Here is a 27,664-nt window from a genome sequence, read left to right as displayed (position 1 = left end):
TAAAGAGAAGTGCAGCCTGTGTGATGGCATCTGTAGTACTGAGGTGATGGAAACCAAACCTGGAAGCAAGTCCTGTACCTGTAACTTCTGTTTGTTGCTGTTCGTCATGTTCAATGAAGTTTGAGGCTAAAAGTCCTTTTTATTTTAATTGGTAATTAAAATATTTTTTAAAAGGTTGAAGTCCTTCTTCACGGATCTGAGAAATTCAAGATCACATCAAACTCTTAGATTAATATGCACATGGTTTAGATTAATGCACAAAGATTAATATGCATATGACTTCCTAAAAAGAACTGCGCAGAACAAAAGAAAGGTGCCTGATTTAGTCAATTACTGACAATTTATGTATTTATGTATACGTATTACTGCTTTGGTGTCTGTTGTGGTGAGGTCATGGCCGCTCCTCTCTGTGGCTTCAGAGTGTAAGATGGGCAACAAATAGTGCAGTTTCAAGTGGAAATGTTGTCTTCAAGCAGATGTGTCCAGTACTGATGACCATACAAAGACTAGTGACAGTGAGATAAAAAAGCCTTTCCAAAAATAATCTGATTCTTTCTTCCTGTATCTGGACAATACAGTACATTTGAAATTCATTCATGTGAATCAATGAAATAGTGAATATCTTTCCTATGTAGACCTCTTCTATTGTATGTAAATAGCTGCTTCAGAAGGCTGTAGTCAGGTGTTCTGTTAATTTCCTGTGGGATCTACAGAAAGTGATGAAATTTCCTGGTGCTGAATTCTCACTGAGTTGACTGTAATACAGGACTTTGGAGTTTCTCAAAGTTATGTACATCTAATTCAGGGTTGCACATTACAATTAAGTTATCCCCCTTCTCTAGCAAAGACTAAGTCTTCACTTGCTTAGCAAATTACCTAATGTATATTTGGATGTGTTGGTATCTAAGCTTAACTGAATTTATTTCAAAAATACTGAACTCAGTGTTACATAAATCATCTTCTTGTGCTGTTCTACAGGGACCATTACAGAACACTTGGATAGAATTTTTAATTGCAGACTCAGTTTCAGTATATAGTTGAAAGGGTTCATGTTTACAGGTGAAGTAATTTTACATATAAACATCACATTTAGTAAGTCCTAGCAAAGTCAAGGCTTTGTAATATTTATGAAATAAAAGACTTGTGTTTTGTGGCATTAGGAAATGCCTACAGTAATGTGTTCATACTTTCAGCTAAAGATACTAAAACCCACCAGTCCTCCAGAGGAAGCAGTCCTTTGGGAGGTGTTACTGAAGACTGTCTTGAAGCTGGGAAACTGAGCGAGCTAGATGAATTTCTAAAGAGTTTTGATGTGGATGAAAAGGTACTGAGAAATCATGCTTTCTGTCTAAAGAGTTTAAGAAATTATAGTCTGTGCAATTGGATAATTTTAACTACTAATGCTGTTTTATCAGTAACTCTTTTAATTTCCTGTAATAAAAATGATGGTTGTGTTTCAGAGATTACTGTGCTATGGACAATGTTTTGCTTGACAGAACTTGGTGGTGTTTTTTCATCTTGTCACTTATTATTCATCTTCAAATTTGAAATGAAACTAGATACTTTTACATCAGTTGTAACAGGAATTCCGTGTTACCAGCCGTATGAAAATTAGTGTTCCAATGAACATTTGAGAGTACTACTGTACATAAGTTGGTGTTAATGTGTCTCACCACACAGTCTTAGAAGGGTGGGGGGGGTTTGGAAAGCTGGGGAGTTGTATAGACATCATACATTTGAGGAGGATCATTCTGTGGCTCATTACTTGTAGAGAAGGGCCATTATATTAACATACTGACATGCTGGCAGTTCAGGGGGATCATTAAGCCATTTTCATGCTCACTGACTTTATCTGACCTTTCTACTCTTGCTGTCCTCCATCCTCCAAATAACAAGTCTGGGTCTTTTAAGACTTGCTGAAGTTTCATATTATTTACTTGTTTGCTAATGGATTGGAATTTACATCTTTCTGTGACTCAGGCATAGCTCCTGATAGTATTGACTGTTTTCCACTACTTGCAAGAGTGGATGGATAATGGATTTAACTGGATAAGTTAAACACTACAATTCACATGGCTAAAAACTGGTATTTAACGAGGTAATCAAACAGTAGGGCATCAGTTTCCTTGATGAAATCATTAATTGAAAGGAGAATAGAAACATTTCCTTCAGCAAATGGAATTAGGCTGCTAATACCTGATGCTCAAAGTGAACAGTGCAATTTTGGTGCCTGATCTCTTACAGAGGGTAAAAGAGTGTTACTGGAGGTGTAGTACTTCTTGCAGTATTGCCAGATCTGTAACATATGGGCTATTTTATAGAGTTGTAGCTATATGAAATCGACATCCTTATGTTTGCTTTTTCTGTGTTTGGTAATGGTAAACTTAAGCCACAAAATACATGTTGCAGCCCAAAATCTGTGCATGGAAAACTAGCTGTGCAGATGTGGGGGGAGGGAATGGAATGGCAGAACGCTTGTATTCTACCATTTGGGGGATTTGGGTTTCAGATGTCTTTTCCAACTAATACTGTGAGAAGGACAAAAACTAAACAGGGAGGAAATCCTAAAAATATTTTGGGAACTGATAAAATGAACTTTGGAAATCTGATGAGAGCATATCCATCTCTAATTCTTTGGCTGTCATAAACTTGTGGTATAATGTGAAGTTCAAGTTACTTCATCAATAACGGTCAAAACAAAGCTAGGATTCCATGACTTTGTTCTATACCAGTCCTTTCACATTCTCATCCCCAAATACATGAGGTAGTGTTGTTTTTTCCATGTACCTTTGTGTTTTTTCCAGCTTTCCATGGTGCACAAGTGAGAAAAATTAGATTTCTTAGATTTCTCCTCAATACAGCTTTAAAGTTTCATTGATGGGATTTTTTGGTGGGTTTCTATACATCTGTCAGGTGCAGCTGAAGTTGAACAGTGGGCCTCAAAATTCCTTGTCAGTGGCAGCAATGTGAAGACAATCAGATCACCAATTTTCCAATTAAAAATGCACTGATCACAGAGCATAAAGGCAGTGCATCCATTTAAAGAGGTGATGTATGAGGAGTCCAAGTTACAGTTTTTAAGAGTAGATTATCACACCTTCCAACAATCACCAACAGTTTTAAGTCTGTAATGTAAAGTGTAACAGGCTTAGTAGTGCTGTTTTATAAATGAAAATACAATTAAAATACTTTCACAGTTGTTTGCAGATGGAGTGCCTGATACTAAACATGAAAAAAAGGAGAAAGCTGAAAAAAGGTATATATACTGCATCCTTCATGTTAGCTGTGATGTTCCCCTGTTACCATACAAATGAAATGTGATGTTTTTACTGAAACACCATCAATGTCTTAATTCAGTTTTTCTATGTTAGTGTGACTATGTGATGAGAAAAAGAAGTATGGAAGTAATATAATTTCACTGTGCAATGTACAAAACAAGTATAGTCATAGCCTAACAAGGCAATAGAGGTAATTCTGTCCTCTGGCTGGTGATGAAATGTAACCATTTTAGGCCAGTGTCTCACCTTGGCATTGCAATGCAAGTATAGCATAACATAGATTTCCAGCTATAACAGTGCTTACCAGAACTTTAAAAAAAAAAAAAATCAGTGAAACTTTCAGCATTCCTTTCTGTCTCTGATGAAAGAATTGAAAAATCTCATTCAAATCCAGGCTGACAAAAGATGCTTATCAGCATGGCATATGGAGTTAAGAACATGGTTTACTCTTCTGCTAGCTTCAAGCTAGCTGTGCTTACAGCGTTATTGTATATAGGACTTAAAGTGTCAGACTAAGAAACTTCCATTCCACATCAGCCTAAAAATTAAGCAGAATAAGACTTTATAGAACAAGTACAGTTCACTGATGGAATGCTGAAGTAACTAGAAGAGAAATAACAGATATTTTGAGTCCTTTTCACAATAAACATGAAAACTTAGCTGGCATAGGAAAGGGCATTGCTTTTTACCTGCACCAGTCACATTTCTGTGACAGATTGGAAGTGTACCTGAAATCTGTTAAATGGAGAATACTGCATCTTTTCTGTAATTTAGTGGGGAGCTCCAGGCTCATCCTCTGGTAAAATAACTGTTTAAATTTACTTTAGTAGTATAAATACTTCTTCATGCTATACAATAAGTAGGTTATGCTGGATAAAATACATTTGTGCAAGTGATGCTGTATTATTTCACTTCTTGGATGAAATGCAGCTCTCTGTGATTAGAGAAAAGACATCTATGCCTTCATTTGGAGATGTTACCATTGCAAAGTCTTATCTAGAAGAAACTCTGCTTGTAGTGATGCTGTTACTTAATAAAATAAATTGATTGTAGAGCTATGTAGTTTACAGTTCCTTCCAAAATTCTGTGTAGTTTCATGTCCAGATTAAAAAGAGAGCTGAGATTGTTATCCTGAAAGTAAACTGTTGTGAAAATCTGTGGTATCAGATCTGAGGCTGGCATCACAAGAAAGCATTAAAAAAAATTTACATGATAGCTTGAAAATTCTGAGTAACTAGATCTGTCAATTTTTTTTTATTTTTCCCCTCCTCTGGTGACCAATACAGTACATATGAATAAAGATTGATATTGGAGAATTTGGGTTTATCAGACAGAATTTATTTTCTGCCATACCATTTTTATTTCAAACTCTATTAAAAGCAGCCTGCAACTTACAAAAGATTTGAATTAACCTAGCTGTGAGAAGTATTAAGTATCTAGACTGTCCCCCCCTCATTAGGGGATAAGCAAATCTGTTTCTGTCTTCAAACAGCAAGCAGGCTGAAATCTCCTTTGTACTGAGCCTAGATTCTTAATTGAAGGGGAGAGGGGAGTAAGATCTGATGAAAATATTTTTTTTTTCCACATGGCCTTATTTACAAATAAGAAAGAGATCATTATGTATTTTGCTGTCAATATTTGTAGCTTATTTTGGAAAACATCACGTATCTGGAGTGTAATATTTGGGAATATTTAGAATAGTCTTTAATTGGAGTTCCCTTTGAAATCGCCTACATTTTGTGCTGCGTAGAGTCAGTTATTAGGAAAGATAACAGTTGCCTCTTCAAATGTAATTTCAAAAGCTTTGTGGATTACTTTGGCAAATATTACATAACAGACTACTGAAAAATAGATGTTTGTTCAGAGGTGACAGAAATCATCTCAGTCATCCTGTCAGCCATAATTTATGGGTGCCTTTTCTACTTAGTTATTGAATTTTATTTAGTTGCACTCTAGGACAGAATAAAAGCTAAAATCATAATCAGATTGGACCAAGCAAGGAGACTAATGAAAGTAAAGTTGCTGGGACTGATAGCTATTTAAATTTGTGGCGAGTGTAGATTGTTGAAGAAATTGCTGTCTCTTATCCACTCAGTTCCCCTTTTTAGTCATTTAGTATATAGGAGAAGCATCTGTTTAATTTGGTTAAACAAATCTTTGTTTTTTAATATTCAACAGCGACTGTAAATACAAAGATCTTGTGAACTATCAGATGATCTCAGGATCGTCACAGTATGCACCAAAAGGAAACGTCCTCAGTAAAGCTACAGTGATGAAACCCCAGACAAATGGTATCACGTGCTTGTACTGCTGAATCCTCCAGAATTTATTTTTACATGGGTTTTGTTTACCTATAAAATCCTAAGGAATTTCCTCAATTCCTTAAGGCGTTGACTTGTTTTAGTTTGCATACGTAGAAGCAAAAATGGAAGCTTTTATATGGTAGGTTAATGAGATTTTGGGGGTTAGTTAGGTTTTTTTAGCAGAATCCTGTTTGGTTGGGTCAGATTATTACGTTCTGTTTCTGGTTCCTATCCTGTGACACTGTCTGTTTAGAATGGCATGCAGGTTAAGAACCATGTACCTAGTGCAAATCTCTAGTAGAATATGCATCCTTATTGGATGTTCTTTAGTAGCTATAGTTTGTCAGAAAGAGCTAAGCACCCTGCCTTCTGAATACCGAGTTTGTTCAAGGAACCAGACAAGCACTAGAAAGCAAGGCATTCAAAAGCTATTATTTCTCTTCAAATATGTAGTCAAAATTTTGAACTTTAATCTTCCATTAGCATTATTCATTTTTCAGAGAAAGAAACCTGTTAACGATGATAATTAATGTTCCAAAACCAAGTTTCACAGTTAAGAAACTTATACTGGGCTTAAGTTTGATACTGCACTCTTCAGTCCTGGAAAAAGTAGTTTAAATTTATGGCTAGTGATATGGGAATACAAAGATTACTGATGAGTGATTTCCGTTTTCTTCCCTTTGAAGTTAAAACTTCTGGAATTTTTTATTCCATTTCTTTTCGTGTCTCTGTAAGTTAGATTAGAAACCTTGGATAAAGTAGTGAAGTTTTTAATTGAGTTGTGCTTACTCTTGAAGTTTGTGTAAAGTCTATTAGGATGATTAAGAAAACTGTAAGTGGAATTACTGGCTTTAGATTGTATTCATCAAATTATCATTAATCGTTGCTGTGACCTGAACTATAAATATAAAGGAAAATAAGATAAACGAGATCAGTGTGAATCGCTATGATTCATTTTATTGCATGACACATTTATTGCCCTCATTGTGATTTTTAGATTACAGATTTTCAGGAAAAAGTTCTTTACTGCCATTGCAAAATTATGGAGATTTTGAGTCATGGAGGACGGAACAAAATGCAATTGTGAGTTGTTAAATCCTTAATGTTTTCTGATCATTTGACACGCATTTTCTAATAGATATTCAGACATTTATCTTGTCTGAAACTATATATCCTATGTATGTTTGTGTTTCTACTACTCTGAAGATGTTATCACTGAGTAAATAGAATTTGTGAGAACAATAATAATGAGGGCACAGTTGTTCACAGTGGATTTCTGTTTCCATCTTAAGCAAAATCAGCCCATGTTTTTTTGCTTTATTGTTTTTGTAGAACTGAAAAACAGAGAAGGTTTCACATGTTTAAGACAGACTGCATTACCCATTACGCTGGGTACTGAAAAAGGGTAAAGGAAATCAATGCCTCAGAGTTGGTCAGGTTGTTGTCCAGATCCATGCAGGAGTTTGTCACCTTTCTAACTCACCTCTATGTTGTCTGTGGTCCACAAAGCAGATTTTTCTTGTGTTAGAACCTAACAGGACATGACAAGGGATTATCTTGGTCTGCTTGGAAATGCTGCAAATACAGTATAGACATGAGGGTTCTTTCAAAGATTTCATTGTAGATCACCTATTCTTTGCTTTTGTTTATAATTTGTGTTTTGGTATTCTCAAAAAAGATGTGCATTTTTGCTATAAAAAATACTATCTGTTGGGGTTTTCTGCTTGTTTTATTTTATTTTAGGATTCTCATTCAGTCCAGCAGACCCTTGAGATGATTGAATTGCCCCGTAGATACTGCAGATTTTATTTCATGACTTTGCGTGGATGTTCAAGAGCAAAATGTTGGTTTCGGCATGTTCCTGCTCCAGGGGATGAAAAGGTAGGAAAGGAACAGATTCTAAGTGTGAACACTTTTAAAATGCAAAATAACAACTCCTTTTTTAAATTTATATATGGAAAGAAAGTGAACTTCTGCAGTTGGTGGATCAAAAAAAAAAAGTTTATAAATTCTTCCTCTGAAGATATTTAATTTTTTTTTTAATAGTAGAATTTTGACCTAGTAGACTTTTTTTAAAAGAACAGACATCAACCAAAGAGCAAGAATTAGGCTTTACAAATATAAAGTAGTAGACTAAGGAGATTCTGAGATATTTTTATCCCAAGTACCAGAGACCCATAAGATAACCTAGACTTCTATGTGTTATTAAAGTCAAAAGCCATTTATGGTATATTACTTTTAGCAAGTTTTGTGCCAACAGGGGCATGTTTGTTTAAAGATCCTGTAATCTCCTTAAATGCAGCAGCAATTCTCATAATATTTGCAAGCAAAAACAATTTTCCAACAATGGGCAAAGTAGATTTAAAATCATTCCACAAAGATGAGTCTGTAGAATTTCCAAGAACTGAATAGAGTTCTTGGAAATTCTACAGAGGGCAAGCTAATTGGACTGTCATGTAATAAGATTTTGGAATTGGCTATAAGAAACCCAAGGCTTAACGTAGTTCTGTAAGTCACTTGGAAGCAAACAAAACCATTAAAACAACTAAACAAAGACAAATGCCTAAACTTCACTTCATCAGGTCTTACAAGACTTACTTCTTACCTGCTGTCTTACTGGTATGGGTACAATTTTATCATTGGTGTCGATAAGCAAGAAATTGCAGAATTCAAATGTAAAAAATAACTTGTGGTGAACCTGCTAGACTTAAATGCTCATTGTAAAAAAAAAAAAAAGGGTAGCTTCTCAAGGAGCTTATCCATCTCCTAGATATCTTAAATATACTGTGTTAGAATTTTTTAAATATATCAGTGTAATTTGGTTTTAGTTTTCCTGATGTTTTCTCATTTTATTTCTCAGAAAAGAGCTGTTTTTTCTAATGTTTTGTAACCCCTTTGAAAACTTATCTGACAGCTTAGAAATACTAAGATCATTAGAGAATAATTTTGTATGAGACTTTTCCCCTTTTTCTCAATTATGAAATATCTTTGGCAGGCTGTAGTGAATATCAGTAATTTTCAAGTAGTTTGCCTGAATTACCATGGTTTGTAGCGATTCCTTATATGCAGACACATTAAAATAATTAGATTATTTGCCTAAAACCATTAAAAATCCATTCCATTTGCTCTTACTTGTGGTGCAGTGCTCCACCACATTTCCTGCTCTGCTTATCAAAACCTAGCCTAATTTTCTTGGTAGTCTGGAAGTATACTTCAGGTTTTGTTTGGCTTCGTGTTTATTTGTTTTAGAACTGTCCATTTAAAAATAATAACAGACCAAGTACCTCATGGTGGCACCAAAGTACATAAATGGAAGATGAGTAAAGCAGCAGCGAAGTCATCTAGTCAAATACAGGGAAAATAAATCTCTTTAGGAGCTGTTGCACAGACTGGTAGTCCACTTGCTTTGTACTATGCTTTCTGTGATGATCATTACCAGAATTTTTGAAGAGAAACCTTTCACCATACTGGATATTCCTTCGTTTTCATTAAGTAACTGGTTGATGCTCCAATGCATAATTTACAAGGATTTACTACTCTTCACATTTGTGGTTGATTACACAACACAGCAGTGATGTAATTCATAAAAACATCATATATTTTGAAAATCAGCATACTCAAGCTCAGCAAGTTCTACAAGTTACCAATTTTTTTGTTTGGTTTTGTTTTTTTAAGATGTCTTTAATTTCAAACATTGAAATCTCTTTTGTGTTAGGCAAAGTAAATAAAACTGTTAAGACTGTTTTAAATACTCTCCAAAGGGTAGTAGGGGATGCTAATGTGTATCTGTGTCTTACGGGAGGGGAAATAAAGAAGATGAAGCCAGACTCTTCTTAGCAATGCCCAGTGAAAGGACAAGAGAAAGTGGGCATAAATTGAATTTGCAGGAGGAAAATAGATTCCAAAAGAAAGCAAACTAATTTACATAATGCGAGCATGTGCTGAAGTATTTTTTGGAAGTGCACTCAGCCACCTGGGGTTGTAGGTTTGGAATAAATAACCCATTGCCAAGTGACACTGCAAATATATTAGTTAACAAAATCTGCATGATTTTCTGATTACATGATTAAGGTACATCTTAAACTGTAGTCAACAATATTATGACACTGTTTCAAAATAAAAACAATAAGCTTTGTTTATATTCAACATACTTACATGTACAAATTTTGTGTTCTTTGACTTGATGATCTAAACAGGTTAGTGGTTTCTTAAAAAAGAAAGACATCTTGGCCACAAACCAGTATCTTCTGCTTTGTTGGTAATTCATTTGCCATATAACAACCCCCATGAGTGGATCCTATCTAATTTTCAAGTTGTGCATAAAAATAAACATGATTCAGTTCTATAATAATGTGAATAATTTAGGGCGTCTTCTATCTCTTGATTTTTTTAGTATTTCATGAAATATTATTAAATAGGACCTGTTCACAGTTTTGTGCAGAAAGACTTGTAAATGTTCCAAAAGTATGAAAGGGTATCTCAGAGGGTGGGTGGGATTTTTCTCTAACTTGGAATTCTAAGATTTAATCTCAGTAATATTTATTTCATCATCTGCAGAGATGGAACAAAATGTATCTTACACAAACTGACAGCTTAAGATGCAAAGAATGTTCCAATAGCAAATAACATACTAAAATATCTAGTCATGGATTTTATTTTCTTGAATCAAGCAGATCTGGGGTGAGATGGTTCATTAAATCACATCAATCATAAATTTTTCATCTATGCCCTTATGAGTGATTCTATGTGGTGATCAGTGTTACCAACTTAATTTCTAGGAGATTTTTGAGTTCTTAGTTGGTACATTTGTGTAATTTTTGTTTATTGTGGTTTTGCTTTCATTTTCTGCTTCTCTTTCTCTGTTTACAGTCTGCCACATTAATTCTGAAGTAACTATTTTGAAAATCAATTTTCTGTGTGCTGTGAGTGTATACACAGACATGCTTGCAGTTGTCCCACTAGCTCCTTTCCCAAACATTTCATCTATGCTATTTTTCTATTCGAATTGCTGTCCTTTTGACAGTGCCATTGCCTACAGATCAAGTTACTGTCTTAAGCCATTTGTCAGTGTGTATGGGTTAAATAGGAATGATGTAAAGCTGTTGTCCTTATAGAACTCATGTTTGTGGGTAGTTATTTTGTTTGACATAAACTGAGGTAACATTTTCATTTGTTTTTTTTTCCCTCTTTTCCTAGATTTGCATGGCAATACTTAGGTTATATGTTAATATCAAAGAATCAGTCCTTCTAAAACGTGCAGGTATGACATATTAGTAGCTTTTGATGTGTCTTTAATACTTAGTTTACTTAAAGCAAGTTAAATAGGCTGCCAGGAGAGAAAATCACTTCAACAGTGAGTAAGAAGTTCTAATTTTGAAGGAATACATCCAATCCATATGGATTGGATCCAAAGGAATACATCCAATGTTTTCATGTTTCAGGCTAGGTAATTTAGATACACAGTTATCTCAGGATATTGTTAAAAGTCTTGGAGTAAAATTAACTTAGCCTGAATAGAACAATACTTCAGAGTAGAAATGAGTAACTGAGCCAGGGCAGAAGTTTAACACAACCAAATTTTTAAGGCAATTTTGAACAACTTGGGCAAACATCACAAATCCAAAAACTGTAGAACTCAGCACTTAAAGGAGTGCAGCTTCACTTCAGTCATTTCACATTACCATGTCTGCAAACAATTATGGGTAACACATTATAGGTACTGTAGCTGATTCAGATCCATCTGAAATTCTACTCTGTAAAATTCCTTTTGTACTTGTCCTGAGCAGTCTTAAGTTTTTTGAAAACTTATTAGAGCATAGCACAACATGAATGTGGGATCCAGTTGCACCCTATGTAGCAGTGTTCCTATGATGAAATACTGAGCATTGTAATGCAGGTAACACTGGCTACCAACAGAATACAGTACTTGTCTCATTAAGGCTTTAGTACTGGAACAGGTTATGAGACTATCCACACAGTAATTTTCCCTGGATAATTAAGGGTTGCTACATTGCATTTAAATTTTAAGGAGGTAACTTGTTTAAATAGTTAGCATCAATTACCACAAAGAGAAATGACTTAATTTTTTTTTTCAGTCCAAATATTTGTGAAATATTACAGAGAAGTTACTCCAGGAATGGATTTTGCTTCTCAAGTGCTGAATGAGCTTCTCATTTCTTTGCTCAAGAGCTGTTTGTTGCAGGAAGTATTTCAGATATTGAATGTAACTGTACAAATCCAGACACTGGTAGGTGACCTTGTAATATTTTTTGAAATCTTCAATCTGTAGTCTCTTAGTTTTGGGAAGGCTCTACCATTTGTAGTGAGAAGTTTGGGTTTACTTGGGTACTCAAAACTTCGAATGTTCCTATTATAAAACCCTCTAACTTTCAAATTCAACAGAACTGTGACACTGATTGTGCTTTCTTTTGTCTAAATTAGCCAGCTGTAGATGTTCTTCTGAAAATTTTTGAGCATGTGGCTTCTTTGAATATAAGAGATGCTGTGCCTACATTAATCAGTACCTTTCGTAAGGTATGACTTTGATTGTACTATTGCTGCTTTTTGGGATTCTTGAAATACTTTAATATTATTTCAGCACTATTTTTTTTTAAAGTTACATTGCAGCTGAATTTGTGGTACAAGTTTCCATGTATCCCTTATTTATTGACTGAGGCTCACTGTGTCAAGTGTTGTTTGCTACTTGCCTCTGGAAATATGTAAGTGATAACAATTTTTTGTACACTTACTTTTCTTCCCCCTATTTCATATTACAGCTCATGGATGCTGGTATGTTGCTTGAGTTAGAACATTTTGATTATATTATTAAGTTCCTTCAGCAACTGAAAGTTTCCACTGAGGAAATAAATGCTGTCTTGAACATAAAATCCAGGTATGTCTTTAAAGAACTATTTTGTATTTATATTTGTCTAGATTCTTCTTCGGATTCTGTTTTTATAAATTTATGTTTGAAAGGCAATTGGTGCAAATTCAGTGTTTTGGGTGAAAATACTATCATGTCATGCATGATTGTGTTTTGAAGTGCTGTCAATCTACTGGGCTTCAGAGATGAAGGATTGTTAAGGCAAAACTTTGATTCTGGGTGCAGTTCTGGTAAGTTTTTTTTCCATATTGATCATCATTGTACAATCTGTTCCCAGCTGTACTACAAGTTTACATAACTGCAGTCAAATTAGAAACATTGTCTAATATATCATTTCAGCTTGCATAAGCAAACAGTTCTTCTGCAATAAACAACCCTTCTAGGCAGTAAGAGGATTAGTTATAATCTAAAGTAGTTACCTAGTTGCATTTAGGATGACTGCATAAATGCTTGTGCCAGTACAGGTAGGGAGGAGAGTCATTTTTTTAAGTACTGTTGGGCAAAATGTGACATCACAGCCCAAATCTGTTGCCAGATGAATGTCTCCCTATCACTTGCACACCTGTATCATACACACTCACCCAAGTTGAGAAATTAAATTTGAGATTCATAAAGCAACTTTTGTTTGAACTGAATGTGCAGCATCTACTGTGTGAAAACAAGCCGTCACTGTTTCAAGTGAAAGCTCTGTAGAAAGTATTTGCTGCTTTTCATACTTTTCCTGTACCTTTCATCTATGTTTTACCAGTGCATCTCACCATATCTTGGAGATAATTTTTATCACTTTTCAGATGAAGAATCTGATTTACAAAGGAATGGCCCCTTCCAAAGCTGCCTTAATATGTATGTGTTCTCAGCACAAACTGAGAAGCATTCTGTATCTACAAAGACTCAGCTGCTGTGCTACTTCATGTGTTAGCTAGTTCATGTGTAGGTTATGTATCCCTACATGATAGCATCACGCTAGGTAGCCTTTTTTCGATGGGCAGCATCAGAATAAAATATGCTCATAGATGTTTGAAGCTGAATAACACTTCCTTCCATGTAATTACCTTTTTACCTTTGTCAGAAATACATATGATATGCATTTACATAATGAGTTGCAAGTCTTATTCATACCTTTTATTTACATTTTTACTGAGACAAAGCAATCTATGTGTGAAAATAGCTCTGCTCAATTATTTGCTTAATGCCTGTATTAACTTCCCTTGCATGATTGTAAATGTTTGGTTTCAGTGTCCAGTTTTTGTGTAGAATTTAAAAAATCACATCAATTTTTATTGATATATGATAATTTGTTGATTGCCTTCTGCTAGCTCATAGTTTAGTTCAATTGGATGTGTTAAAATTAACTGTTTTGGGGTTTTTTTGTTATAGAATATTTCAGGAAAGATATTTTGAAAAGAACTGGCTTTTTGACTTTAATTTGGCAGTGGCTGAAATTCAGGTACAGTATATCCATTCTTCAAGCCTGCTGGAATACTTTTAAACCTAGAAGAAATCACATCTATATAATTTAAAATTAGGCTTTATTATTAAATATATTGAGATTATGATAAATACTTTTATGCAAAGACACGTTTGGGAAAGATTGACATGCAGGAGAAAACTGTCTTTCACTTTGCTTGTGATGTTAGTATATTATTTTACATACTTATTTATCTTTCACATTTAACTCAAAGACGTTGTAAGGCAGAGGAAATATTTGCTTAATTTGTTGTGCTTGTAACTGGTAGTAGACCAAAAAATTATTTAATATCTTATTCAGTTGATAGAATTCATATCTAATATAAAAAGGCACAATTATAAAAGGCTGTGATTGACAACACTTAAGCAGGTATTTTAAAGAATAAGAAAATACTATTTTAAAATTCTGCAGTTGGGTGCTTGCATCTTTCATGTTCAAGGTCGGATTACTTATTATGCACAATTATAATATAGTTCACATATTACCACACTTACTGCACAGGTCCTAAGACCAAAATTTAAGACCAGGAATGATATATTATTTTTCTTTACTCCTTTACCAGCAAAGTCATAAGGCAAGCAAAAGACTAATTCATATAGAAAATAAACATCAATTTGACATGCATCATGCAAAACAGTACCCAAAAACCAACAGTAAAATGCTGGATGAATGCCAGTTCTTAAATAGGATTAATAAATTACAAGCTTTCCCATTCGGGGTCATGACATAAATAGAAAAAGGATTTTAATTTCTTGAGGGACAAAAATGATTAGCAGTCCATGCAAGTTAGGCAACCTGTAAGCATGCCATATTGAACATGGAGGTTCTAGGCAGTAGTGTTTCATCTGCATCTTCTTTTTTCTGCTTTAAATCTCTCCTATAGATATTTTCTGTTTGCTGTTCTGGAAACAGGTTTGCTTATATTTATGCCTTGCCTTCTTCACAGCATTGCAAGGAAAAAAGTGATTGGACAAAGCTGGGAGCTTTGTATGTTCATGCAAGAACTGGATGTGAACATTCTGATGATCTTCAGAAGTTCTCTTTATGTATTGCTGAAATACTAACCAAAGATTCTGAGACAGACAGACCAGGAGTTCCTTTTTGTGATTTTGCTGATGCAGGTAAGATTAAGATACAGGAATGTTTTTGGTTTTTGTTTATCCCTAATTGTAGGTTTTTTAAAACAAATTTGTGTACTGTTTTCTGAGTATTAATTTTATGTTTGAAGTGCAAATACAATCAGCTAGGATTCTCAATAGAAGCCATTTTCTAGTAGAAGTAAAATCGACAGTGCTTACACTCAAAGTCAAAGAAGGTTATGAAAGAATGCTTGAGCTTTGTGAAAATGATAAACCCAAATTGGTCTTTTAGTAAGAATGTCCTATTCTCAGGACAAAGGCAAATGTATTTAAGTATTGTCATGTAAAGTTTTACACTCTTAATAAACTTTAGAGCTGTAAATACAGCTACATATATCTATTTGTAACCCTGTTCAATGTACTTGTTCATGTGTATGTTAGGGGGGAAGAGGGGGGTTTTGAGGGTGTTCAGTTTAAGTGACTTGGGTTTTCAGAATTCTGTCATTCTAAAGAACCAAGAATTTCTGCAAGGGCTGGGTCCACAAAATGCTTTCTAGCCTTTTAATAGCTCTGGCAGGTTTTCTTACTCCTGTCCTCCCTATGCCTCTTCACTGAGACTCAGTTTGAGGAAATCTCATTAGGAAGACTAATACATATGTGTAAATGAAGTGTCAGTAGTATGTTAAAGCATTTTATAATGGATGACTCAGATATTTTTTTCAACCTGTATTAACTACTAAAACAATGATGAATATTTATTCCACATACATGACATGACCTTTCTGACCAGGCTTTCATATTACAAAACAGCTATCACAGCTTCCAGTTGTGATACAAACAGGAGATTTTGGTGGAGCTTAGAACTTTGTCTTTCCTAGAGCAGTGGTCTCCAAGCTGATAGGCACCTCTATCAGTAGAAATTTTTTAGCATTTGTTTCCAATTTATTTATTTATTTACTTAGAAACTGTGTGCATGTACTATGGAACTAATATATTAAATACATTATAAATTGCACATCAAAATAGAAATAAAAAAGATGTGATAAAGATTAAATAAACACTACTTTAAAAAATATTTTCTTTGATTTTTTTTTATTAGTACAGGAAATACTTGGTTCCTACACCTGATTGTGTGGGAGACCACTGCTCTAGAATGCCAACAGTGCTTCCGAAGTGATTGCAGAATCTGCCTGTAAAACCTTGCAATTACTGAACTCTGTAACATTCAGAAGTTATTACTTTTAATGGTAGATATTTAAGAGTGTTTAATATTTTCACAGTGACCATGTTTCCCAAGTCTGTAGTTTCTTTGAAACTGCCCCTACATGTAAAATTAAAAACAAAATAATATTTTCTTTCTTTCCAGTAATAAAAAAATTACAACATAATGAAGCAGACAGAATTTTCATTGGAAGGACTGGGATAAGTGTAATGTATTCTTATCACAAAGTACTGCAGTGGACAAAGGTATACTGGGCTACAGGAACCTGATTAGAAGAAAAAGAATGAGTAATTTCTTTTCACAGAATCACAGAACGTTAGGGGTTGGAACAAACCTGAAAAGATCATCCAAGTGCAACCCCCCTACCAAAGTTGAGCGCTAGACTACTTTCTGGATATTCACTTGTGCAGAATTCTGCAACATTTACACTTCCTATTTCAACTGTTTCCTATCTTGAAGGACTTTACTGTGGTTTATTTTTACCCAACTTCTTACTACTTCAGAAGACTGATGAGATGTTCTTTCTCAGTTAAGGATATCTTCCTCAGTTAAGGATCTTATACCATAACTAGATTTTAATTGGGTGCCCATCCTTTATAGATCATTTGTAGCTGCATGCTTTTCATCTTTGTACGAAGACCCACTTCTTAGTGGCCCTTCGTTTTGATAGAAGGTTGAAATAGATACAGATCCTCCTTAATTTTGTATTTTGTCTTGGTTTGCACTTAGATTTCAAGTTTCTATTTTGCTGTCAAAGTTTAACCTGAGTTTTTCTGGTATGTATTTTTTCCTTTCAACCATATCTACAGTTGAATGGGTTTTTTACACATTAAATGTTAACTATAGTGATGTAGCTAGTATCCTTTCATGGCTTATGCTGAGGTAAACCATTGCAGATACTTGTAGACCGTCAGAAATCTCCAGTTTTGAGCATATGGCAATTCATACCATATAGCATTCTCAAAAAAGAAGTTTCTTAATAAGCAAATTTCATTTTCTATCAACTTTTCTGTTCTGCTGAAGCTCCCTTTTCCTCTACCTCCACGACCCTTGTTCCACCATCACAATGTATGCACACATAACCACAATTTTTAATAAGCCCTCTTCTCATTGATTATCCACTAAGCAAGAGCTAAAACATATCTGATTTGGAGTTTCACTTGCATTACTTGACCAGCAAGGGGCAGACAGACAGGACAGGTGCTGAATCCTGCCTGCCTTTGCCTCACTAGGAATTTCATAATCTTTTTGAGATTGTCAGATCTTAATTAGCTTTGAGACTGCTGCCTTTCTTCCCTCTTTGACTGTAAATGCCAAACAAAAAGTTAAGAGGAAGCTTTTGTAGGAAACCAGTGTAAACATCAACCTGGAATATGATGATTAAGTTGTTGGTTATTACATTGTTGGCGAGATAGGTTCAACCTTTTCGGGTTCATTGCCCTGCTGGGTACAACTATCAGTGTTGTCTTTGGCTTGTGCTAGAGTAATTATTTAATAATTACATCTCTGGTGCCAGATTAAAATTCTCCATGCAATCTTTTTAGAATGTTATAGGTTATATAGGGCTGAATAGAATCAAAAGTGTAAAAATACTAATGTACTAAAGTAAGCAAATACAAGTTATTTACAAAGTATGTTAAAAATACTGTAGGGGAACATTATATAGTAAAAATAATGTTATGAGAAATAGTGTGCTGGGAACTGTTAAGCAATGAGTTGGTGAACATTAGAATTTTTCATTAGAAATTTTGCTGTATTTTTTTTTCCTGACCTTTACCTTTCTGTTCTATGCTAGGGAAGGAAGGTTTTGGATAAATTGCACGAGCTACAGATACATTTTACGGTCTTGAAAGGACTTACAGATGCAGAGAGGTTCGCATCAAGATGTCAAATTGTTAATAAAGCTGCAGAAATTTTTCTCAAAACTGGAAGCTTGGAAGGGGCAACATGGGTATTGAGAGGTAAGCTTGTCTTATAAAAAAACCTGAGTTTTTACTTAAGTTTGAACAGTTCCCTTTTATGACAGATTTCAGATAAGAGTTACAAGCTGAATAAAGCTACTAATACTGGGACAAAGATAAAACGTGATCCGTCTTGCTGCTTAGGATTCTTGATGTGTGTAAGAAATATTATTACTAATACCCAATATTTTTCAGAGAAGTTTTCACAGTAGTCTGCCATCAGCACCATTCTACTCAAAAGCCTACAATAATAAGGGAGGGGTGTAGCTTGGAAAGTGACCCTGCCCCATGTAGATTTCTTCTGAGCCAAGTGACATTCGGTGTCAAAAAACGTTCAGGCTTGGGGCAATGCAGTGTTTCTTTACCCCCCACAGTATCCACAGCTTTAGAATAGTATCATATTTCTGTAATTAAATAACATGTAATTACTGGCTTTTTGTAATTCTGATCTCCTGAAAAAGAGAAGAAACTAAGAAATGTAAACAAGAATAGGTGTTCTATGAAGTAATACTGAGGATCTAAAATTTAGCATTCAGTATTGTGTATGTATTTGTATACATGCATATTTGTAGATAGTACTCGCAGGCGTAGAGCCTGGTGATAAGGAAGAAATTCTTAATAACTAGAACTGCATTTTCTGTGAAATTTGTCTCTGTTACAGTTTGCATTACGTTCTTAATGGCCAAAGGTTTCGGTGTCCAGCAGTTTCTGTTCATAGAAATAACACTGCATTGTTGTTTGCTGTAGAGTCAGAGTGGACCACAAATGCACCATTGTGGCCCTGTGATAAAACGGACATCCTTGATCGGCAGAAGCTGTTATGTACGTTAGTGCAGGAATACTTGGTGAAGAGTTTATACAGACAGGCATTCGAAGTTCTGCAGAACTTTCCAGGTTTTCAAAATCATTCTGGTAAGTAAAGAAAAAGGTAATGTGTGAAGAGATAAAATTTTAACAGGTGAACATACTATTCCTTTTGTTTTCTGGCTAACATTTTTTTGAGAAGTAAAATTGTTTTGGACAAGCTCAGTTTTGTTTGTTTGTTTGTTTTCCAAAGAGTGTAATGTCAGTTAAAAAAACTTACTGCACTGTGCACCTCTTGCTGCACATGCCCACACACACAGAGTTCATACACCTCTTCTCTTTTTCCGAATGACTCAGTTACACAGGGCAACTGGAAAGACCCACTAAATCTTTAAGGATCATACAGAGTCTATACAGTAAGGTAAAACAGGGATATCATTTTATCTTAACTTTAAATGAATGTATTGGGGGATTTTTTGGAACTGAGACAGCTAGCCAAAGCTGCTTCTACCTACCACGTTAAAAACTCAGTGCTCTTTTGGGCTGTAATTGTCTGACAAATTTTGGATGTGTACTTCAAAGTGAAATGCATAGTTACTTAGGCTCCACTGAGGAAACCTCAGCTGATTCCTATGCATAGGTCTCAGTGTTACTGCCAGTGTGGTTTTCAGGCATCTGGGTAGAGTTTGGTTGGAAGAACACCTACTTAGAGAATCCTGAAAGGATTTGAGGCATGCTTTGAGGCATGAGGTAGATAAAAGGCTTGCTCAGGCTTGCCCAGAAGAGGACAAAGAAAGTGGATGCTTCAGTATAAGTGTAGAAGCTAAACTTGAAACATCAAAGTGATTGGTGCAAAGAAGTCAGCAAAGATTGTATTTATAGGCTTGGGCAAGTAAATGTATTTTAATCTGATCCTGTTGGTTTTAGCAGCAAATTATTACTTGGATCTTAACACTTCCCTTGTAACACAAATGAACTAACTCTATGAAAAGACTTTTGTTGAATAAAGCAGTATCATAAGTTATCTTATCATAAGTTATCATAAGTTATCTTAACCTTGCTCCATTTTACTGGCAGAAACAAGAGTTCTGATTTAGGTACTGATTGAGAAGCAATTCTTCAATTAGATTTGCATTTATTCAGTAGTTAATATTCTTTATTTCATTTCAGATCCTATAGACGTTTCTCAGTACAGCCACCTTTTTAACAAGCTGATAAATGCCTGTTTTGAGAGCAAGAACCTTGGAGTCTCATCTTCTGCAGTAGACTTCATGCTTTCAAAGAACATAGCTATTGATTTTTTTTTACTTAGAGGATTAATCACAGCTTTGGGAAGAAGTTCTTTGTGGTCTAAAGCTAGGACCTATTACAAAAGTAAGTTGCCACTTAAACGATATCCTTCCCTTATATTCTTTGGACAACATATGCTCATAACAGCTTAGTATCTTAGGGGAGAAATGGGCAAGAGTGTATTTTGTAAGAAGAAATAGTACTTTCTGTGTCACTATCAGGAATTTATTTGTAACCAAAATGTTACCTGGGATGTAGTGCCAGCTGAAAATACAAATCAATGCATATTATCTCTAATGAAATAAATGTAATTCTGATACCATTATTGTTTTACATTTAATTTCAGAATTTGAAAACCCTGATATGGTTATAAAGTGCATCATCCTCACTTTTTCATCTAGGCAAACTAGATTTCTTTGTACTTCTGTTTAGAGCTGTGGTGGTAAAATTATTAATCGTCATAGACTGTAAGAGTGGTTTGAGTTGGAAGGGATCTTAGAGATCCATCTAGTGCCGGGTTACTGGAACCAGAGAACATCCAACCTGGCCTTAAACATTTTCAGGCATGGGACATCCACAACTTCTCTGGGTGACCTGTTCAGTGTCCCACCACCCTTGGAATAAAAAAATTCTTCTTGATCTATCCTCTTTCTGTCTTAAAACTGTTACATTTCATCCTATCACTATGCTCCTTGCTGAAGAATCCCTCCCCATCTTTCCTGTAACCCCTTTTTGAGTACTGGAAGACTGCTATGAGGTCTCCCTGGAGCCTCCTTTTCTCTAGGCTGAACAACCCCCAACTGTCTCAGAAGAAGTTTATCCTGCAAAAGAAAATTCCTTTCAACTAAAAGCTATGGGTCTTTGATTGTTTTCAAGTCCCCATTTCTGAGCTAAGACAATGCTGGGTGTGTCACTCTGATAGGGTCTACTAAGAGCCATCTCTCTGTGTTGTCACATTAGTTTTTTCTGAAATGCTATATAAGTTGGATTGGGATCACTTGGCAGAAGACAGGGGAACAAAGCTTCTGTCTGACCTGTCCTAAGTTGTACTTGCATTATTATGCACTTGGAATCCTCAGATTTCTGACAAAGCTTTTTAATCATCACTCATAATATTCATTGATTAATAAGATTTTGCAGCAGTGAATATTACAAGTAAGCAGTACTCACTGTGTTCTCAAACCAGGCCATTTCACAGGTGAAACTGTAAAATCCATTAAGAGTTTGATGGGGTTTTTTTTTCACATTCTTAGCCGTGTACCAAAGCAAACAGTATTGGTAATCCTGAGTCCTTGTGTTTCTGCATTTTCTTTCAGGTGCTTTATCAATGGGTTGCTACCCACCACTGCAGGGAAATTTGTATCACAAGCGTTTGGTGATTCCATCTTACCTGTCTGAGATTGAAATGCTGTTGGCCATTGAAGTATTTCTTGTGTCAAATGCCAGTGATATTCAAAGTCCAATGGCTTCCAGTCAGACTCTTCAAATAATACTGAAAAGGTTTGTTGTCACAGGTGTACCATTTTGATAGTGTTTTATCTGTGTGACTGTGTAATGAGGGATCTTACCTTCCACTGGCTGGGAAAAAGAATGTTTGGGTTTAAACTTGTTTTTAATGCTTCTTTCTGAACTGGTAGTAAATGTTGGACAGTTTATTACTATTTTTACATGTGTGTTCCCTAACTGAATATGCCTACTGCACTGAGAGTGTACATTTTCAATTACAGAATAGCTTGTTATCTTGGTCAAACATTTCTTTGTGAAATGTGTTGTGAATACTGCAGACCTACCTTGCACTGGCATTGAAGCCTATTACTTTTTATTACCCTAAATTATGTTTAAAATATACTTTTCCTAAGAATAATCAGCCAAAATTTGCCTAGAATTCAGCGTAGTTCATTATAAATGAACAAATACATTCTTTTAATGTTGTGTAATCTTAGGGCCTATACAATACTTAGTTTTGTATTTGTGAAAATTCACTTAACAGATGTGAAGATCCCACAGTTCAGAGTAACAGTGACTATCAAGCGGCAGTGGAGAGACTCATTCTGGCTGCTCGTGTATCTGATCCAAAACTTCTTCTTAAGCATATGACAATGAATGTTAATATGGATGGAGTTTACAGCTTGGAGCTCACATCTGCTCAAAAGTGGCTTCAGGAGAATATGAAATGGGCTGGGAAGGTCTGGCTGTTTCAGTAGTCATTAAACAATAAAGACTTTTGGGGTTCAGTGGTTAAAGAATTGTTGAAAATAATACAAGTTAGTAAGGCAGTTTGCACAGTGTTCAGACTGTGCCTTACAGATTTACAGCAAGGCTTTATAAACTCTTATTGTGTTTTTAGATGCTTACATTGATGATAACACAGATAGTAGTATAGAAAGAGCAAATTTTTCCCTAAGTATATAGATGGTAACACTGACATACACAGATGTTTTGTAATGGCATAATTACATAACAAGGAAGCTGCAGTATTGGGACCTACATTCTCCTTTATTACAGAGGATCTAAGCACTGTTACTCTTCTCCTAGGGTGATAGACTAGAAGTGCATTGATTGAGTGTATCTCCTGTTCTTGAGATGTTTCCCACATTGCGTTGTAGTCTGTACAAGTAATGTTTCCTTTTGTCTTCCTCTCAGTATTTTGTGAGGATATTGTCCCATCTGTGTGCCACTTAGATCTTAATTTCCTTGCTCCAAAAGCCCAGTAAAAAGCACTTCATCTACTGACCTGCAGCCTGCGTAAGAAGAACCAAACATTTCATATCAGAAAATTTGTGGCAGATCAATGGGACCTCTGTCAAAGCTGGTATTTGCCTGAGCTCTCCACTTCTGTAGTGCTACTTTACATCTCCAGAGCCAACCTTCACTGAACATGCCAATAATACAGCTCTTGTGGTCCTGCTCTCTTCCTTTGCGCCTCTGAATCATGAAAGCCATTATGGTCCTAGCATTGGATGGTTTTGGAGGGGTGTTGGTGGTTTTTTTTGGTTGAGGGGGTTGCCACTCTAGTCTTGAAATTCATGCTATTAATCTCATATCAATCTATCTCTTCAGGGTCAGGTCCTGACCCTTTCCAGTATCACTGCTCATCCAGTCTGTCTGGGAGTTGCTACTCCCAGAGGATTGAATCTGATGACCACCAAGATCGGAGCCTTTCTTCTGTGCCACCTGTACAGAAAAATTAAAGGATAGAGGCTCTTGTGTTTTCAGAAGATCTTACCTCCTTTCCTTTTGAAAAATGGTAGACTCAGTACTACAATCAGATGGCATTTGTTTAAAAGTATCTTAGTATGGCACTAGTTCAAACTCTTGAGTTCTATCACTTTAGTATTCATCAAGATGGCTCTGCTGTATGTAAGGCTGTCTACCTGGTCAAATCAGTAGCATTCTGCTGCTTTTGTTCCCCAGTGGCTGAAAAGACTGGATAAGAAGTGATTAAGGTTCAGATGACGGGTCTAAACTGATGTTTGTCCAGCCACTCCAGCATTAGTGGCAAGAACAATTCTGGAAGATTTCAACAAATTAAAACTGGCAGTGAGAAATTAAGTCATTTTTGGTAATTACTTTTTGTAAGATCCTTTGTAGCTTAATTTCCCTTGGAATTGGAGGTTATCTGAACCTCAGCTAAATCCCAAATTTCTGTAAGTGGTACCAGATGTAGCAAATACTCTGAGAGACACAGAAGGACAAAATTCTCTTGGTAATCTGTATGGCTTCAAAGCTGGGATGTTCTTGTGACAGCATTACTTTCTTCATTATAAGCAACTTTGAATCTTCACTTAGATCATCCTCAGGAAAAAAATGTGAATGTTGCTGCTGCTTCTTTTTTTTCCCAGACAGAGGTTAATCATTGACCTCCAAGCTTAACTTAGAACTGTGTAAAATTTGTGCAATGTTTTGGCTCTATCTCTTGAGTATCATCTTTAGCTGATAGGATGCAATCTCAGTCATGTTTTACATTAACAAGCAAAGCAAGCTCCCCATGTCATTGCCCAGAAGTTGTGTTAAAAATGGTGTATCTGGTGTTTCTGTCAGCATTTCTTCCTGTCACTGTGATAAACCAGTGGGCAATTTAGACAACTTCACTGCTAAGTACTGTATTTCACATTTTTGTATTGTCTGGGTCCACTTGAAATGCCATACAAATCTAGTCATTTTTATGTGTATCAAGATGCAGAAAGGTTTCTTGAGCAACATTCACAAAACCCTTTTGGTGCCCGAAATTCCATGTGCTAAACAGGACAGAACTCCACTGTGGAAGGGAAGCAAGCTTGAAAAGATGAAAAGAGCGTTCCAAAGAATAAAGTGAAGTACAACAGAAACAATGCAGTTTTGCAGAGCCAGCCACCCAGTAGACCGTATCTGTATTTTTTTCCCCTAGGTATGTCATTATTTCTTAGTAGTTGAAAAAACTTGTGTTTAATTTTTCAGATGGGAAATAAAGTGTACATTTACCTGGTTGCAGACAGAAAAACAAGCACTGCACTCAGTAGCTAGGTCTAGGCAATGCTGTGCTCTTTCAGTATGATTTTAGTTGCCTGAGAAATTCCTTTTGTGAGTATCTTTCTTCAGTTTTCATTGATTACAGGGTATGCTCATGGAAAAAATACTTCTGTTATATGAGTACAGGTTTTTTTTTTTTTAATTAAACAGAATAGTGTTGTTTGGAATACTTACCACAATTCTATTTCAAAGCATTTTGAGAGTGTCTTAACCCCCATCAAGGACAGAGATGTGAAGCTGGTAATAGAAGTTGATTGGTTTACTGCGTTTTGTGAAGAGCATTAGGGAGGTCATTTTGGAGGAATTGTTAAGATGTTAATAAATGGTTTTTTTTTAGTCTTTATGTGATGTATCCAAAATATCATGAGTCATTATTGTCATTAAGTTATTTCATTCCATTTACATCCCTATAAATAATATCCCTAGGTATGCAGAAGAATAGGCAAGTGGCAAAGTTGACTTAGATGAATGTCTCATTAACTACTACAAGAATCTTGAGTATGATACACTGCGTGAGGAGGTTTAAGAATGTGTGAAATCAGACTATGCAAGTTTTCACCACACCATAGCACGTAATTTGTAAACACTTATGAATAAAGTGGGTTCAAATATTCCCACTGTGGACATGACCAGCTTCCAGTTTTAACTACAGGCTCCAATGGAGCCTACAGCTAGGCCATTTTCCAGATGCATCTCTGGGATTTTTGGGCAAATCCCAGGTCTATGTTTTCCAGTCTTCACCCCTTCTGCATAATTATTTTCTGAAATGACTAATATCAAAAACTAATGGTGACACTATTAGCCTCAGAGCTTCTGTGCCATTGCATATGATGGGACTGGAGAAACTAATGCCACTTTATGACCATCTGCAGACCAAGTACCAGAAACAAAGGGGCAAGGATAAAATGGCTCAGTTGCTGCATACGGCAACTTTACTGTGAGGGTTAGAATTCTTCAGTTAGAGAATGAGGTAATCAAAATACAGACTTTCTCAGATGTTATTTTAATCTGGTATAAACCAAGCTTTCAATCCTGAAATGTCTGGGCCACACTGGCTTAGCCAGTGGGATGTATCCTAGGAACTGATAGTGAATAATGAGACAACATAAAGCCACAATGATAATCCCATGAAATATTGTGGTGATACCTATAAGCAGTAAGCATTGAGAACTTGATCTTGGAGTTCATTCCTGTGCTTGAGTGGCAGGGGCAGTGGGGCTGTTGGCTCCATTAGAAAATACGTTGCCTATGCAGTGGAGCTGGTATCTGGTACTGTCACCTGCTGCTTACCTCTCCCAATTTATTTTATTCCTCACTGAGTTAAAAAAAAAATCCTAGGTGAAATGAACGCCATACTTTTCTGTTGAATCAATTAAATTTATTTTTCCATGTAATTATGCAACGTTTGCTTACATAACTGATGCCTTCTGTCAGGAAGTGAAAAACATGCTGTACATTATGGAAATTATGCAAATCCTCAAAGGTTTGTGAGAGTGTTAACTTGATTTAAAGCTTCACTGGACTACAGATAGTTCCTAAACCTTTTTAGTCCTCTTTTTAACCATTCTGCCTGGAAATGCAATAGACTATATGCAAATAACTCAAATCCCAAGCAGTTGGTCTCCCTTTGTTCTGAAACTCATCAGCAATAGACTTTTTTATTCTGAGGTTTTATGTATCTGCATCATGCACTTCTTGATACCAACTACCTTGGAAGAGAATTAGATGTATGAATGTACATACACACTGAACATTAGCAATAGCAGGAAAGTAGGTCTTGCTTTTCCTTTCAGGACTGCAGAGCTGTTAGTTCTTCAGCCGTTTTGTGTTTGCAGAATAAGGAAAGGGCCAAGTGCATGCAGGTATTTGGATAAACTACTTCCATTCTCTTTGCAGAACAGCGGTGATTTTTTTCCTGTTAGGGGTTTCCTTTCATGTCCCCCGGTAACACCTGCGGACATGCTCCACTACAAAAAGCAGCAGTCACTGAAATGCGTCTTGCGTTACACGCCTGTGAGAAACTGATGCGGTACCATCTTTGTTTTACCAGAAGGGGTGCAGTTTGTAGCCAAGGGCAGCAGCACTACTTAAAGCAATGAACATTACGTGCGGCCCCCAACACACTGACATTTATTAAAGCTCTCGAACTGCCGCAACCCGCCAGACCTTTGCAGACCGTTCCGGGCGCTGCCCCGGCCGCGCAACTGCGCCTGCGTGGGGCAGCGGAGCGGCCGCGCGGGGAGAAGCCGTCGAGGTCGGGAGTGACGGCCCCGCCCCCGCCGGGAATCTCCGGGCTTGCCTCTGCGCTGCTCCGCCCCCTCCCGCCGCCTCCGGGGCCGTCGGCCGCAGCGGCTGCGCCGGGCGATGGGGGCCGAACCCCGGCGGGCGCTGTTCGGCGGCGGTAAGCGGGGCCAGGCCGGGAGCCTCGGGCTCCCTGCGAAGGGGCGCACCGGGTAGAGAAGGAGGCAGTGCGATCCCGCTGCTTTCCTTCCCGGGGGTGGTCGTCGCCAGCGCCGGTGGCTGCAGAACGGTGCGAGGTCGAGCCTGTGGGGTGGGAGGTGTGAGTGGTGAGGTGTGAGTTGCTGCGCCGAAAGCGGGCCGGCCCCTGTGGCTCTTCCGGACCGGCGGGGTGGGTGCCGAGGGCCAGGAGGCTGCGCGCGCGCGCGCGCTGCGGCGGCTGCTCTGCCTGCTTGCTTCGGTACGTGCGCGCGGGCATGCGCCTCGGCCGGCGGCGGGGCGGGGGGCGAGATCGCCTCACTCGGGTCCTCTGGTGGCGAAGTCTCCGCAGGCTCTCTCGAAGACGGTGTGGTGGATGCCTGCGCCTGCCTCCGCCCGTTGCCGCCATGGGTATCGTCGCTGTCCGATAG

The 27,664-nt window shown here is 36.8% G+C and overlaps 1 protein-coding gene across 1 annotated transcript in view; it reads left to right on the top strand.

Moving 5' to 3' along the window:
- The window catches only part of TOPAZ1 (testis and ovary specific TOPAZ 1), a 33,717-nt gene extending 9,140 nt beyond the window's left edge, over positions 1–24,577 (top strand). The window contains exons 4-21 of the mRNA XM_054385064.1: positions 1,194–1,324; positions 3,198–3,256; positions 5,457–5,569; positions 6,579–6,664; positions 7,325–7,462; positions 10,778–10,841; positions 11,677–11,828; positions 12,023–12,115; positions 12,358–12,473; positions 13,842–13,911; positions 14,879–15,053; positions 16,378–16,478; positions 18,029–18,194; positions 18,942–19,106; positions 20,169–20,372; positions 21,605–21,788; positions 22,279–22,473; positions 24,514–24,577. Of these exons, the coding sequence (XP_054241039.1) occupies positions 1,194–1,324; positions 3,198–3,256; positions 5,457–5,569; positions 6,579–6,664; positions 7,325–7,462; positions 10,778–10,841; positions 11,677–11,828; positions 12,023–12,115; positions 12,358–12,473; positions 13,842–13,911; positions 14,879–15,053; positions 16,378–16,478; positions 18,029–18,194; positions 18,942–19,106; positions 20,169–20,372; positions 21,605–21,788; positions 22,279–22,473; positions 24,514–24,577 (2,276 nt within the window). The remainder of the gene's footprint in view (positions 1–1,193; positions 1,325–3,197; positions 3,257–5,456; positions 5,570–6,578; positions 6,665–7,324; positions 7,463–10,777; positions 10,842–11,676; positions 11,829–12,022; positions 12,116–12,357; positions 12,474–13,841; positions 13,912–14,878; positions 15,054–16,377; positions 16,479–18,028; positions 18,195–18,941; positions 19,107–20,168; positions 20,373–21,604; positions 21,789–22,278; positions 22,474–24,513) is intronic.
- Positions 24,578–27,664: the final 3,087 nt, after the last annotated feature.

Source organism: Indicator indicator, chromosome 11, assembly GCF_027791375.1.
Source record: "Indicator indicator isolate 239-I01 chromosome 11, UM_Iind_1.1, whole genome shotgun sequence".
In the NCBI taxonomy this organism is placed as follows: Eukaryota; Metazoa; Chordata; class Aves; order Piciformes; family Indicatoridae; genus Indicator; species Indicator indicator.
The sequence above is the reverse complement of the archived record's forward strand: the minus strand, read 5'-3'. Positions and strand labels throughout refer to the sequence as shown.